The 14,620-nt window shown below is 30.9% G+C and overlaps 1 protein-coding gene across 1 annotated transcript in view; it reads left to right on the plus strand.

The window, feature by feature from the left end:
- The window catches only part of LOC129956499 (1-phosphatidylinositol 3-phosphate 5-kinase-like), a 73,908-nt gene extending 62,488 nt beyond the window's left edge, over positions 1-11,420 (plus strand). Inside the window, exons 32-38 of the mRNA XM_056068422.1 lie at positions 3,860-3,993; positions 4,897-5,128; positions 5,400-5,651; positions 7,693-7,796; positions 8,126-8,351; positions 8,642-8,803; positions 11,153-11,420. Of these exons, the coding sequence (XP_055924397.1) occupies positions 3,860-3,993; positions 4,897-5,128; positions 5,400-5,651; positions 7,693-7,796; positions 8,126-8,351; positions 8,642-8,803; positions 11,153-11,349 (1,307 nt within the window). The 3' untranslated portion in view covers positions 11,350-11,420. The remainder of the gene's footprint in view (positions 1-3,859; positions 3,994-4,896; positions 5,129-5,399; positions 5,652-7,692; positions 7,797-8,125; positions 8,352-8,641; positions 8,804-11,152) is intronic.
- Positions 11,421-14,620: the final 3,200 nt, after the last annotated feature.

The following is a 14,620-nucleotide window of genomic DNA, read 5'->3' on the forward strand; positions in this document are numbered from 1 at the left end:
ATCGTTGCAACTCAGACCAATTAAAGAACTAATGAAAGGAGCATGAATGATGTTGTAGTGCCAAAATTATTGGAAATCACTAATAATCAATAGGAAGCAAGAAGCAGAAACGGCCTTTCTTAACTAGACTTTAACCTTTCGGTTTCATTATGCCACTGTAGGCAAGGATTCCTTTGCCACCAAACCTGTCGGTTTCTTTTATGTAAAAGGGATGATGGTGAGTTCCCTTCAGATAACGATTCAACAAGAATCACTTTGTGTGATGAATCTGAATCCATCACTGAAAAAAACATGCCCCCATTCTTGCTGTATTCAGCTCCATGACAACTGGACTTTTTTGTTGGATGCAGTCAAAGGGGCACGACTGGACCCTGGGTGTAAAGGCCCTCTCTGCTAAACATCTATATGCTGTTTGCCTGGACATTCTTATTGCAGAAGCAGCAGTAAGGTCACAAACATACCATAGTCAGCCTATGTTGTCGTGCACATAATGCCAATTAGCAATTCTGTGCAAGTGTCATTGCTCTGTGGCAGCCTTGACAGATCTTTCTGGTGATAGTACTGCTTATTTGGAATTGAATTGACAACCTGGATTGTACTTTCAATGCCACTTGTAACCATCCAGACTTCTCCGCTTAAGATTGATCAGCTTCAAGCTCACCAACGGCTCTCAAGGAATCATTTTAATGGTCATCAGTATATTTGTTTGGAACTGTAGTGATTTAATGGTAAGGTCTAGATTCAGAACAAATTTCTCAGCTTAAAAGCCAAACTACCAAAGTGAATTCAATGTGACTTAACCCCTCAGGGGCTCACCTTCTTTAGGTGGGTATGGGTGTCCCAATCCCGAGGTACCCAGGGCTCTTTACTCTTTCTTCTCTCTTCCTGCTCTCCCCTATCCCTTTTCTCTTCTTTTCCCCCATCTCTCTTTAAATCGCCCTTCCTCTTTTGTTTTCTTCATTCTTCCATCCCTCGACGGTAAGCGAGGGAGCTCTCCATGAGAAGCTGTCGCCGCTCTGTTTGCTTCTTGCTTCTCATGGACAGCCAAAAAAACCCACTTGTTCGCCGTGCGTGGCGACCCTTTAGACGGGTGGTACATTTCGGTCCCTGATGTAAATCGGCCGGTATCCCAGATATTTGACTGGACTGCTGAAGGGGATCAAGCGAAGGGATCACTTCTTGGGCTTGGCGTTAAGGGTGGTGACTGTCCCCGGGGGTGACTCTCAGCGTATAGGTTCTGGTCAGCATTATGGCAAGTGCCGAGGTTGGAAAATTTCCAGAGCCGGCAACTACCATCCCTTGTTGGGCTCCGTGGTGGACGATGCCGCCGGACCCGAATCACTATCAATGCCCTATGGGGGTCTTTTTCTGACGTCGCCGAAGCCAAATCTACTACTCGTTACATGGTCATTCATACACCTAGCACTTTTCATTCCATTTCTCCTTTTCTCATTAATAAAATTATTTTATTTGCTATTGGTGAGGTACAAAATATAAAAAAGTTACGCTCTGGTGATCTACTATTGCAGGTGTCCGAAAAACAAGCATTGCAGATCAGTAAAATGACTACACTGGGTTCCTTTCCAATACAAACATCGTACCATAAAACTATGAATATATCACGTGGTGTACTTTCCGAACCCGATTTTATAAAGGTTTCTGAAGCAAAATTTTTGGAAGAGCTACGAGATCAAAATGTCTGTGCCGCTCGTCGCTTTAAATTGCCGCTCGTCGCTTAATTGCAAAATTCGACCTTACATCCCCCCCCCCCGATGTTTTAAATGTCAGAGGTATGGACATTCACAAATAGGTTGTTGAAGCAATGAGAATATTTGTGGTAAATGTGCTGAATCAGGCCATGAAATGAATGCTTGCACATCTGACATCCTGAAATGTGTCAACTCTTCTGGCTCCCATGCTGCATTTTTCAAATCCTGCCCTAAGTGGATCTTGTTGAAAAAGAAATAATTTCCATTAAGATAAAAAAATAATATAACTTGGGTTTCGTATTCACCTGCTCTTAAATCAATTCAGAACACATCTTGCTCCCAAACTGATGCAAGCATTACCCACTGTCACTGCGTAATAATTAATCCAGTGCCACCTGATTACCAACCATCTGCCTTCGCTCAAGCACAAAAAAATTTTACAATCTCAGAAAATTTGTCTCCAAAAAAGTCAGCGCCACGACTTTCTGGAGTTTCAAAAGAAACTGCCAAAAACAGGAAGAAACTGAAATCGCTTGCAACAAGATCTCATGTTGCCAAAGATTTTTTTAAAAATTAACACTTCAACATCTGAATTTTCAGATATGGAGCTCGATTCTTCAGCTTCATACAAGAAAATTCCTGCAGAAGGTATAAAGAAGAAGAAAAAACCTCCAGATAAAAATTGAATTTATGGCCGCTCTGTTTTCCTGGAATTGCCACGGTTTGCGTAATAAACTTTCTCATATTAAGGATCTGATTTATGAAACTCATCCCGCATGCATTGCACTCCAGGAAACCTTCCTTAAGCCATCAGACCTTGCAAAAATTCAACGTTACAGTCTCATTCGAAAGGACGTTATTTCTGGTCGAGCATCTGGGGGTGTTGCCCTCCTGGCCTCCCATGACATTCCGTCGTCTGTTATTTCTCTACACACAAATCGACAGGCAGTTGCAGTCCGAATAATGGCTCCTTCTCTGATTACAGTATGCAGCATTTACTTGCCACCAAATGTGTCTATAGATCAAAAAGATATTAATTCCTTATTAAATGAGCTTCCACCTCCTTTCATTCTTGTTGGAGATTTCAATGGCATTGGCTCTCTCTGGGGTAGTGAGCAGGTTAATTTTTGTGGGAAACAAATTGAAGAATTAATTGATTATCATTCTCTTTGCCTCTTAAATAATGGAGAACCCACATATTTTCATAAGCAAAATAGAACATTTCAGTCACTAGATCTTGCTATTTGTACACCATCTTTAGCACCGAAGTTTAATTTTAGAGTGGGAAAGTATTTTAATACAGTTGTACCTTGTCTTCCGCTTTTAATCGGACATAAACCGCATTTATATTTTCCTGTATTTGAAAGGGGCGGGTTTTATCAAAGAAATTTGAAATGTTGTTTTTTCCTTGTCGTTGTTCTTAATTTGTAGTTGTCTTTTTTAAAAACAGATTAAAAACATTTTTAAACAAAGTTTTAAGATGTAGCATCAAAATTTTCATCTAGTTGCGGCGCAGTTTATCCAGAGAATGGATCTTGCGCTAGTTATAATATTCACTCACTGTGACTTAAGGGCTAAATATCTTCTCACTTGCTTGACATGAAAGTTTAATAAGAGGGATTCTGGCTCATGTGTCTTGTCATTTGATCATGATTCCAAATTATTAAGTCTATTTTCAACTGACTTTCATTTCAGGACATTAAAAATGATTACTTATATAACTAGAACTAAAGAAGAGAAAAAAGAAAAGAGCATTTATTGAAAAGAGACAGTTCAATAAATGTTTGCTATGATGATTAAGCTACTAATGTTATTACAAAATAATAGTGAGATAATGGGAAAATTATTCCAAATTCATAAATTGGTTAAAAAAAATTGTATTTTAGGCAGAATATTTATTGAATACTTGATGAACATATATATTTGGCATTTGTAAAACAATTTATGTAAAAAACTTCATAATATTTTTCCTTTACTGTGTTCAGTGGTTATATTTATTGGATTCATTTTAGTGAATGAGCAATTCAGATACTGTTTATTTTTATTTTTTTATTTTTTTTTTTTTTTTTACCTTTACTTATTTTTTATCTTACATATATCTTCTGTCAAATAGTTAATTATTAAAATGCCCGAAAATGTTTGTGTTGCAGCTTCTATGGATGGAAAAACTGAAAAGAGAAGTGTCAAAACCTTACTGAATCAACTAAAACCTGCTTCTACGTTCACCCCGATTGAGAACCCTTTTTCGAATTTGGAACATTTGTTATTACCAGTACCTCAAAAAGTGAGATTTTTCAAATTATATATGTGTGGATATATTTCTGCACTTGTATTTTTAGTAAGTAAAATCATGTTTTTAGAATACTGATTAAATAAATAACAAGGAAATTATACATAAATGAGTGATTTTTGTGACTGAAGGAAAAACTGCATGAAATAACATGTTTAGGGTTTTATGGCTAGTGTTCACATTTATTGTAAAGAAGTGTGCTGATTTTGTAAGAAATCAAACAAAAGGATGGTAAGGAAGAGAATTTTTATCTTGCAAAGTTTCAATGAGACTCAGTGATGCAAATAAGAAAGTATACATAAAACAGATTACAATATACTAGAAAATATCTACTTAAAAGAAAAGAAATATTTATTATTTCCATAAACTACAGTGCTTTACAATAACATGTCGACTCATTAAACTTGAGTGTTTGTTTTAATAAATTTTTTACTTTATCTTGTCTTCTTTAAAAAATATGCTAAAAGATGTTATTCCAGTGTTTATATATGCTTTTTTGTTTTAATAATTTCTTCAACATTTGTATTATATGTCACTATTATTCATTATACTTTATGCACTCATATATAATTTCTGAAATGGTGATGGCAGAAAATTTATCAATCTGTTTTGGAAGAAGTGCAAACAATGTAGGATTTGATTTCAAGCATTGTGGATAGTTAATTTTATGAGACATTCGATTGGAAATCAAAATTCGTCTTTGTTCCATTAAAGGTGACATGGTAAAAAAAATTAGATATTCACATCTGAACAATTCCTTAAATATTTTGTGTTTTTCATTTGAATGATGAAGTGTTGGAATTAATACAGAAAATGTCCAAATAATTATCTCTACATGATTAAAGTTTTAAATTTTTTGTTTATTAATATTATATAATTTTTGTCATAATTTTCTAGATTCCTGTTATTGTGCATGAAGGTGAACCTAGCTCCATCATAGCCTATGCATTATCTACAGATGATTATGAGCAAAAGTTACAAGAGCTTAAACTGAATCTTAGTACAATGAACATTTCCCAAAAAGATAGCCAAACTTCAAGTCCTCTGTTGAAGCACAGGTCTAACATAAAACTACAAAGTGAAAACATTACTAGATCTGATGTACACTTTTCTAGTGATGACACTTATGGTAAGTGGTAATTAAATTCAATTGTTTTAGGCAATTTTATTATTTTAAAAACATTAAAGGTCTTGTATATAAATGCTTAAATTAAACCATGTATATTTAAAAAAAAATTATATTATTTTTTATTTATAACATAATGATTAATATTCTTTCTATTATTTTTATTCCTATGTATATGTTCTGTCTTAGCATTGGTTCTCTTTGTATTATAAACATTTACATAGTTTGATATGATATATATAAAAATTTAAAATATTACCATGTTTCCTTTCAGATTTTTCTGCAGACTCTACTGATAAATCTCACTTGAAACCCAGCAGCAAAACTTCAAATTTGCATTTAGAAGTTCAGTTTTCAGACAATTCAACAAAATTTTACTGCCGGGTTTACTATGCTGAGCAATTTCGTAAACTTCGTAGCCTAATATTTTCGGAAGGTGAGGAACGTTTCATACGGTCTTTATCACACTGTGTGCAGTGGGTGGCTAGAGGTGGAAAATCAGGTTCATTGTTTTGTAAAACTCATGGTAAGTAAAAATACAGTTGAAATTTTTATTTTACAGTAGTGTCTCTTTAGATATGATGCTTTAGATTCTAATGTAAACCTAAAGTAAAACTAAATTTTTATAAGTTTATTAGCTTGTTAATTAAAATTGCTGAAACCTGCAAACAATGGAAGTGTTAAAAATTGAATACATTAAGGGTCAATTAGTATTCACATTATTATATTAGCCAATTATAATAGATAACAAATTGTTTCTCATGACTGAAACATGTCAATAGTAATATAAAGGATTTGTTATTAAATTTGGAACAATAATTGAAAAATGTTGAATCTGAAAAATTAAAATTTCATCTTTTTTTTTCTTCTGAACTAGATACTTATCAAATAATAGGATTTTTTTTTAATATATAAATGCCCTGCCAATTTCAATTTAGATTTGTGAACCATACTTTCTCTCTTTTTGAGATATTTTTGCAGTTTTTGTGATGAATTCTCCTTATCTACGTATTTTCTTTTTCGATTCTCAAAACTTTACCTCATTACTAACATAAAGAAATCTTAGTAGTGAAGAACTGTAATCATTTCGACACATTTTAAATAACATATATTAGTTATTGTATTTTTTTTTATTATATTAAAATATTTTTTACAATATTTTATATTTATATATTTATTATTATAATATATTATTTTAAAGAATTTTTTATGATAAATGTTTAAAAAATAAGCAACAAACAATTTTTTTTAATATGAAAACTATTGTAATATTTTATTGTTTAAAGAATATATTGTGAATTCTAATTTTTGATCAAAAGAACAACTGGAAAAGGGAAATTTCTTCTAATTTATGTACTATTTATTTAAACTGATGTCATGTTTTACTTTCTTTAATTCTTACTTCATTCTGCTCTATAATTTTTTTATTCAGTTAAGCAGACAATTTGTCGTCAGAATTAAACTCTTTTGCACCTTATCTTTTTCTTTCAATCATAATGAGAAACAAAAAGGAACAGTAACAGTAGCTTTTTCCCTTCTCACTCTTTTTCTTAATTCTAAAGTTGGTTTTCTGTATAGAAATTTCTTTTCTTGCAAATCTTTTTACTTTTCTGTAAATCTCCTTAGTATAAGAACTTTTCTGTATAAAGTTAAATGCAAAGATTATTGGATTTCGAATAATTATATTATTGAGGAAATTTTGGTGTTTCTCTCTTGATTTTTTAAATTTATAAATCTGTCAATATGAAACTAAATACTACTATATGGAAGTCACTGAGATCAATGTATCAACCTTTAAATTGACTTGAAGAATTTGAAAATAGTTTATTTTGCAACATTTAATGATTAATGGTTACTATAATTTTACTGATTTGAGTCAATTTTGTATAGTATTATTACTTTACTGTAAAGGGTTATTCCAAAAGAATTTCCCAAAAACATATCTATGAAAAGAAAAAATACACTTCCTCTTTAACTTTTATTATGTCCATTTATGAAATTATATTTTCTATGCTCAATAAGCAGCAACATCAAATTATTGAGTAAATTATTTCTTTGACATTTTTATCATATCAAATATGATTTATGTTAAAATTAACATTAATTAAATGGTATGGAATAATTTTAAGGTTATCTAAGTGATTAAGTATTGTAATTAAAAAAAAAGGAAAGAATATATCATCCATAGAATATAATCACAAAAGAAGAAACTTTATGAGTCAGTGTTTTGTAATTTGGGAAGTAATATAGGTATTGAGTATGAACATTTCTCTTTTTGAGGTTAAAGAATCATATCTACTATGGTCTTAGTTGGTAAATTTGGTTATAAAAAAAATATTACAGTTTTGTAGTATTTGGATTTTGTTATTATTTGAATCAATTGTTTTATTATATTTTGTTCATTAAAGCAGGAGAAATGAGCATCATTTTTAGGTCAAAGATTCAAAACATCTTTTAAACTTGAGAAAAATAAGCATGGTATTCTTTTAAAATCACACCCAATAATTTTGTTTACTTTTTGTAAATTATGTATAATTTAACAAAAGTTGTGACATCTTATTTTATAGATGACAGATTTATATTAAAACAAATGCCAAGATTAGAACTCCAGTCTTTCATGGATTTAGCCCCAGCTTATTTTCAGTATTTGAACAAATCATATTTGGAACAGGTATGTTAATTTGCTTTAAAATATTATTTCTTATGTAACATGGATAAATTTATAACTAGAGCTTGATTCTCCTTAAGGTATGCATAATTGGGTGAGTATCGAAAGAGCTTATATCATTGAATTGACCATTCATTCGGACTTTTAAACAAGTAATTCTAAAATATTTGATGCATTAATATTTTGTTGTTGTGAATTTTTTTAATAATTTGTGCACAGATCCTCCTTCTGTTTGGAATTGAATTTATTATAGAATATTTTATATATTATATTAATTTATTATTGTAATGTTTTTAATATGTTTGTTGTATTTTTCTATTTTCTTATTTTAGAAACCAACTTTGCTGGCCAAAATTGTTGGAATATTTCGAATAGGATTCAAAAATACAACTACAAATGCTGCCACAAAGATGGACTTGCTTGTGATGGAAAATCTTTTCTATAATCGAAATATTACTAGGAAGTATGATTTAAAAGGCAGTATTCGAAACAGACTAGTCAATACAAATGGAGATCAGGAAGAGGATATTGTTCTTCTAGATGAAAACCTTTTGAAAAGTAAAATTTCACTCATATTTTCCTTGCGATACCTTTTTATATTTGATATTGTTGGAGGATATTTATTTGTAAAAATCAAGTTATGTTCATTTACTTTTAGCTATTGTCATTTAAATTCATATGATTTCTGTCTTTGCTGATTTGTGTGCTTTGAGTGTAAAAAATTTTATATATCTCATATTTAGATCTTTGTGGAAAAGAATTTGGGCAAACAACTGCAAAATGTCATGCAATTTTGTTTTTTATTCCATTAGATAGTGTTGTGAATGATTTAATTTTCTTCTCCTTAGTTACCTGTGATAACCCCTTTTATGTGAGACCACATTCCAAAACTGTGCTTACTCTGGCCATCAGCAATGATACCCAGTTCCTTGTTGACCAGTCTGTCATGGATTATTCTCTCCTTGTAGGATTGGAAGAAGAGAAAGGACAATTAGTTGTGGGCATAATAGGTAAGAAATTTTCCTCATTAGAAGTGAGAAAAATTTATAAAATATAAATTTTCTTTTTCCATTTGTTACTTTTTTTTTGTTGTTGTTGTTCTGGTAAATTCAGTTGCTGCATTGATGTAGTAAACAAAGAATCTGCAAAATTTATTGAAATAAGATGTCATCTTTTTAAATGTGAAAATAATGTTTTGAAAAATTAATTTAGATAATTAATTATTGGATTTGTTATCATTAAAATAGTTTTGATATCACAAATTGAAAATCAGAAATCAACTTTCTTGTATCATTTAGATAAGTAGTAAGGGGATACAGAAAAATAATGGTATGTTACTGGAATGTTTACTAATTATCTGTTTTCAAGAACTATATATATATATATATATATATATATTCTCTTTGATGGTTTTACTATGAGATTTTGAGAGGGATTCCTTTGACATGTGCAGTCTTAGGGAAAAGAAATTTAGTTATCTTTAAAAGAATGCTGTTAGCATTAAGGACTTTTATCCCTTCATTTGGAGTGTGAAAATATGCTGAAACCAATAATTTTATAGAATGCATGCATAATTAAATAAAAAGGTAGGAATTGGATCAGTAAATAATAGAAAATTTTAGAATGAAATTAATATGGGATAAATTAAGATAAAAATTTGAAAATTAATGAGAATTTAAATTAGATTATGAGATTATAAGATATCATTATATTGTCACGTAGACACTATGGTATAGACTCAATGAAGATATTCTGACCAATATTTTTCACAATTGTCTTAAGCGATACCAGCTTTCAAATAAACTTTTCAAAATTGAAGTTGATCAAAAATTATTTAAGATCGACAACAAGTACTTTAAGGTTACCCAGTATGATTTTTTTGTCTATTGAGACAGATGTATATGGTGCTTTAGTCATTGATAGTGCATTAAAAGACTTTGGGCTTTGAAAAAGTAGATGATTAAGTTTTAGTTTAATATAGAAGTTTTATTTTTAATTCCGATTAATTTTTCAATAGAAATATTTATTGGTATAACGTTATTCTAGCTTTAATTAGCAGTTGGTTTGTGTTTTACATTCTGTATCCTCTTTGTTTAAAGAATTATAACTAAAAATTTATTCTTCCTGAAAAGAATTTCTATAAATTTTGAAGACTTTTGGATTTAAATACCTGAATAAGAAACAGAGAAATTGGTCTGTGCCCCGGCTAGCTGAAAGTCATGCTACAGTACTTCTTAGATATTATATACATTATGAATTTAAAAGAGAATTTCAATTCCGAATGATTCTATTTTGTATCTTTATTCTTAAATTGGAATATATATATATATATATAAAGTTATTATATCAGTTGAAGTTTAATCATTTCCATTTCAAAAGAAAGCTCTAATTTAAAATTAAATGACAGACAAATCAAGAAATGCATAGCACAATTAATATAATGATATAAGTCTACTAAATCTATCCAAATATGCAGACTAGAAATATTTTGTTGGAGATGTCATGAAGACCAAGTTACATGTAAAAGATTTAGTTGAAAATTTTTAGCAACCATTAATCCTAGTTAATCATTTGGTCATGAAAGATGGCTAGTAAGGAAAGGGTTCATGTCATGGACATTATTGCATTGGGAAAGTTCATATATACTGTAAACAGAATAAATGTAATTCTATTAAAATTGTATTACTTTTATATCATAGTTATGTTGTTTTAGACGTGAAAATATTTTGTTGAGGAAATTATGAACATTAAGTTATGTGTAAGTGATTTGATTGAAATTATACAAAATAATTATTCAAGGTGAGCCAGTATATCATGAAAGGGGCTATTTGAATAATCCTGCTCATTTCATAAATAATGATATTGAAGAAGATATAGATAAAAAAAATCATTTATATTTTAATAGAATTTATGATGACACATTCAGTCCAGTCGTTTAATGATACCTAACAATAATCTTTTCTTCAGTTTATAGTTTTCAAATCAATTTTTGAATGCTCTAAAATATTAAGTGCTGTGAAAATTCAATGTGAAAATATCTAGAAAGCTAAATCATCTGTATTATGTAATCCATAGCTTGATATATATGATTCAGTATGGATTATAGTTATTGAAAAATATTCATTCTTTTAAATGTTGTATTTTGTTATATCCGAACTTGACTTTAAAGCCAGGAATAGATATTTTATATATCAGACACTTCTATGTTTATGAGGAGGATTTACAAAAATATTTATTTTAATGCTGTGATGCATTTTCCACTTTATAAATTTGAGTTTTATTATGGCCGATTCATAATATTTTTATAATTTCATTTTTAAAATGAAAGTTTGGATTGCATTAACGTTTCATAATTGCAGATTACATTCGTACGTTTACGTGGGACAAAAAAGTTGAAATGCTCATCAAGTCATCTGGTATCCTTGGTGGCCACGGAAAAATGCCTACAGTCGTCTCTCCTGAACTATATAAAATGCGATTCTGTGAAGCAATGGACAGTTATTTCCTCTGGATCCCTGATCGCTGGACCGGTCTAGGGAAAGGTGTAGATGGATAATAGATATAAATGTCATAATATTTTCTTTATTTTGTACATATGAAATTTAAATGAATAAATTTTCTATTTTTAATATATCATAAATTTAGCTCTTCTGCTTTCTTTTGTTTCACACAACATTTGAAAGAAAAGGATTTATTTGTTAATAGTTAGTCACATTATTTCTGTATTTCTGAAGGAAAAAGAAGTAAGGTTGGTTTGATAGTTACATGCAAACTATATTGGCAAAGCTCTCATTCTAATTAAAGTTTTTTTCCTGTGAAATACATAAAGAGAATGGATCATCACCTGCAACTCATATATAATGCAGTCATTACTCAGAATAGTGTATTTGAAAGCTTTGCAATTTTCAGAAGGTCAACTGTAAATAATGTAGAAAATCTAATCTTCTTGTTTTCTGTTGCAAGATATATTTAGAAATGTATTTCTTACTTAAATACTTTATAATTTCGATTCAAGTGAAGAGATTCTGAAGAGAGCATCAGCATTAATTAGGAAAGAATTTCTGCAGTAATATTTACTCTGTAATTGGTGTATTTTTGGGTTGGCATTTTATTTCTGTATACAACACCTGTGATGAAAAAAGATTATCAAAATATAGAACAAGCTGTTGTTCGATATAGAATAACCAAATTTGCCATGTACAAGTAGTATTCGTTTATAGGTGATCAGTAAAAAGAACTTTTTAAAATTCTGATTGGAGTTATAATTAATATGAAAAATTGAGTAATAGATAGTAAGTAGAAAATGTTACAGAACATAATTTTTTAGGGAAACAGATTCAGTAATCAAAAGTGTCAAATGATGCAACAATTCTGTATATTTGAAAACTGACCCTTTCTCCTACATTGTCTTATCCGATTCGTGTATCAAATTGTAAAGTTTTTGATATTTAAGTTTTAAAGTATTGGTTCTTATAACATAAATAAGCATTAAAGATCACTGCACATAAGATATATAATAAGGATAGGAAGATATATTCATTACACACAGATAATTTTTTGTTCTGATTTGATATTTCAGAAAGTTTCCAGTTTATTACTTTTTATAAATTGTTGGAATTGTCTCTCTGAAACTTTTCCACATTTTCAAAATGCAAATGTCATAAAGACTGATTTATTCCTAGGATAGAGGTAAGGAGAAAAAAACTAGTATGCATTTTGGACGCTGTTAACTAGAGCTGAGCGATGATCCAACTTCATCGCGATGCATCGTCCAATACTATCGAATATTGTGATAGCATTATAAATAGCATCTCTTAATATACTGATTGATCCGAACGACTCCAAATAAAAGGGAATTTCAATTTATATAATAGAAATATTAACTATTTTTTTTTTACTAAAGAACACGAATAATTGTGTTTAAAACACCTTTAATAATGCCAAATCAATGGCAGCATATTACAATTTATTATGTGTTTTTTCAATATAGTAATTTTTTAAATTTTATCCTTTTTACCTCTGGCTTTAAAAAAACCCACTTTAGTTTCTTTCATTCTTCATTAAAAAAAAAACCCCGAGGAAAACGACATAATGCCTTTAACATGCAAAATTAAGTAGTTTTAATAAATCCTGAATTCAAAATCTGATGTCTTAAAAAATTAATTTCGTATATGAATTACATAAATTGTTATTTTAATAGTATTATTGGCAGATTTAATTTAAATATGCACTTGAATATTAACAATAGGTATGTTACATAACTAAAAGTAATCATTCAATTTACTATTTCAAAACTAAAAAAGACGAAAAGTAGCAATTTCGAAATGAGTAATGCATTAAAAATTTTAGAAATGATCATGATCAAATAAAAGAAAAATATGCCAATATTGTAAAGTCTCGATCCAATAAAAGGTAGCGTTATGATCAAATTCTTTATTTACAGCTTTATTTACATAAATTTACAGTTCATCATCTAGGTTAAATGATTTTTATTCGACACAACAAGGATAGTTCCTCGAATACTTCGGAGAAACCTCTGAAGGAAACAGCTAGCCGACTCGTAGCGTTCTCGCAAACAGGCTTAGCTCCAGGGATCCACCGAATCTTTTCGGGTAGAATTCTAGTCGGACACTCCGTTTTCTGCCTCAGTGTCCACGATTCTTCTCTTCCAATCTCCTCGCACTTTTATCCTGTTCCCACCCTCATTCACATCGGACCATTTTCCCGGTTGTCCAATAATCGTTCAGCAACAACTTCACTGGTCTACCGTAGACCGTGGGAATGCGTTGGGGAGCCACCCTCCACAATGTAAAGAATGCAGGTTTACATCTGTTTCAAATACAATGCAGGTGGGGTCCCTTATCTGGACTCGCACTAATTGCCCAGATGTCCTTACTTTAAAGGAGTTGACCACCTGGCACTTCTGGAAGCACTTACACTGCGGTAGGGCGTCGCCATTGCTGATATTGCTGTCTGGATGCTAATTATGGAGCGTGGGAAAAGAAACGTCACCATGGTCAAACAGAGAAGAAGCTGAATCATTACAACTCCCCCCCCCCTTTGAAAGGGGACTTTTGTCCAGTCTTGGACGAAAGTCACTACCGGGTCGTGGAACCAACTATCCCTTCTTAGAGGCAGTTATACAATACAAATACATTTAAAAACAATTCACATTAAAACACTATTTACACATTAAAATACCGCTGTATTTCCGCTATATTATCACTATATTTCCCTTTTTAAAGGTCACAGTGGCTCAAACCATCAGCATTCTGATGCTTACTGCCCGGTTTATGTGTGACAGTATAGTTGTATGGTTGTAAAGCCAATGACCATCTCATCAATCTAGAGTTGTTACCCGCATTGGTTTTTAACCAAACTAATGGATTGTGGTCCGTAACAATAGTGAAGTGCTGGCCATCCAAGTAAAATTTAAACTTCTTTATGGCGTATACTATACTAGCACACTCTTTTTTCAGTAGTGCTATATTTCTTTTCTGCGTCTGAAAATTTCTTACTTAGATATAAAATAGGATGTTCCTTGCCTTCGGAATCTAATTGGGACATTACAACTCCCATTCCTACATCCGACGCATCAGTTTGGACTATAAATTTCTTTGTATAATTAGGGGCATGCAAAACTGGGTTTTTTTGTCAAACTCATTTTTAATTCTTGGAATGCTTGTTCGCATTCGGGCGCCCATCTAATCTGCTCTTTCGTCATCCTACCTTTCAATGCGTTGGTTAAAGGTGCGGCTATGACAGAAAATTTTTCCACATAGTGTGCGTTATAACCCGCTAGCCCAAGGAAAGCTCGTATCTGAGTT

This window comes from Argiope bruennichi, chromosome 2 (genome assembly GCF_947563725.1).
Source record: "Argiope bruennichi chromosome 2, qqArgBrue1.1, whole genome shotgun sequence".
Taxonomy (NCBI): domain Eukaryota; kingdom Metazoa; phylum Arthropoda; class Arachnida; order Araneae; family Araneidae; genus Argiope; species Argiope bruennichi.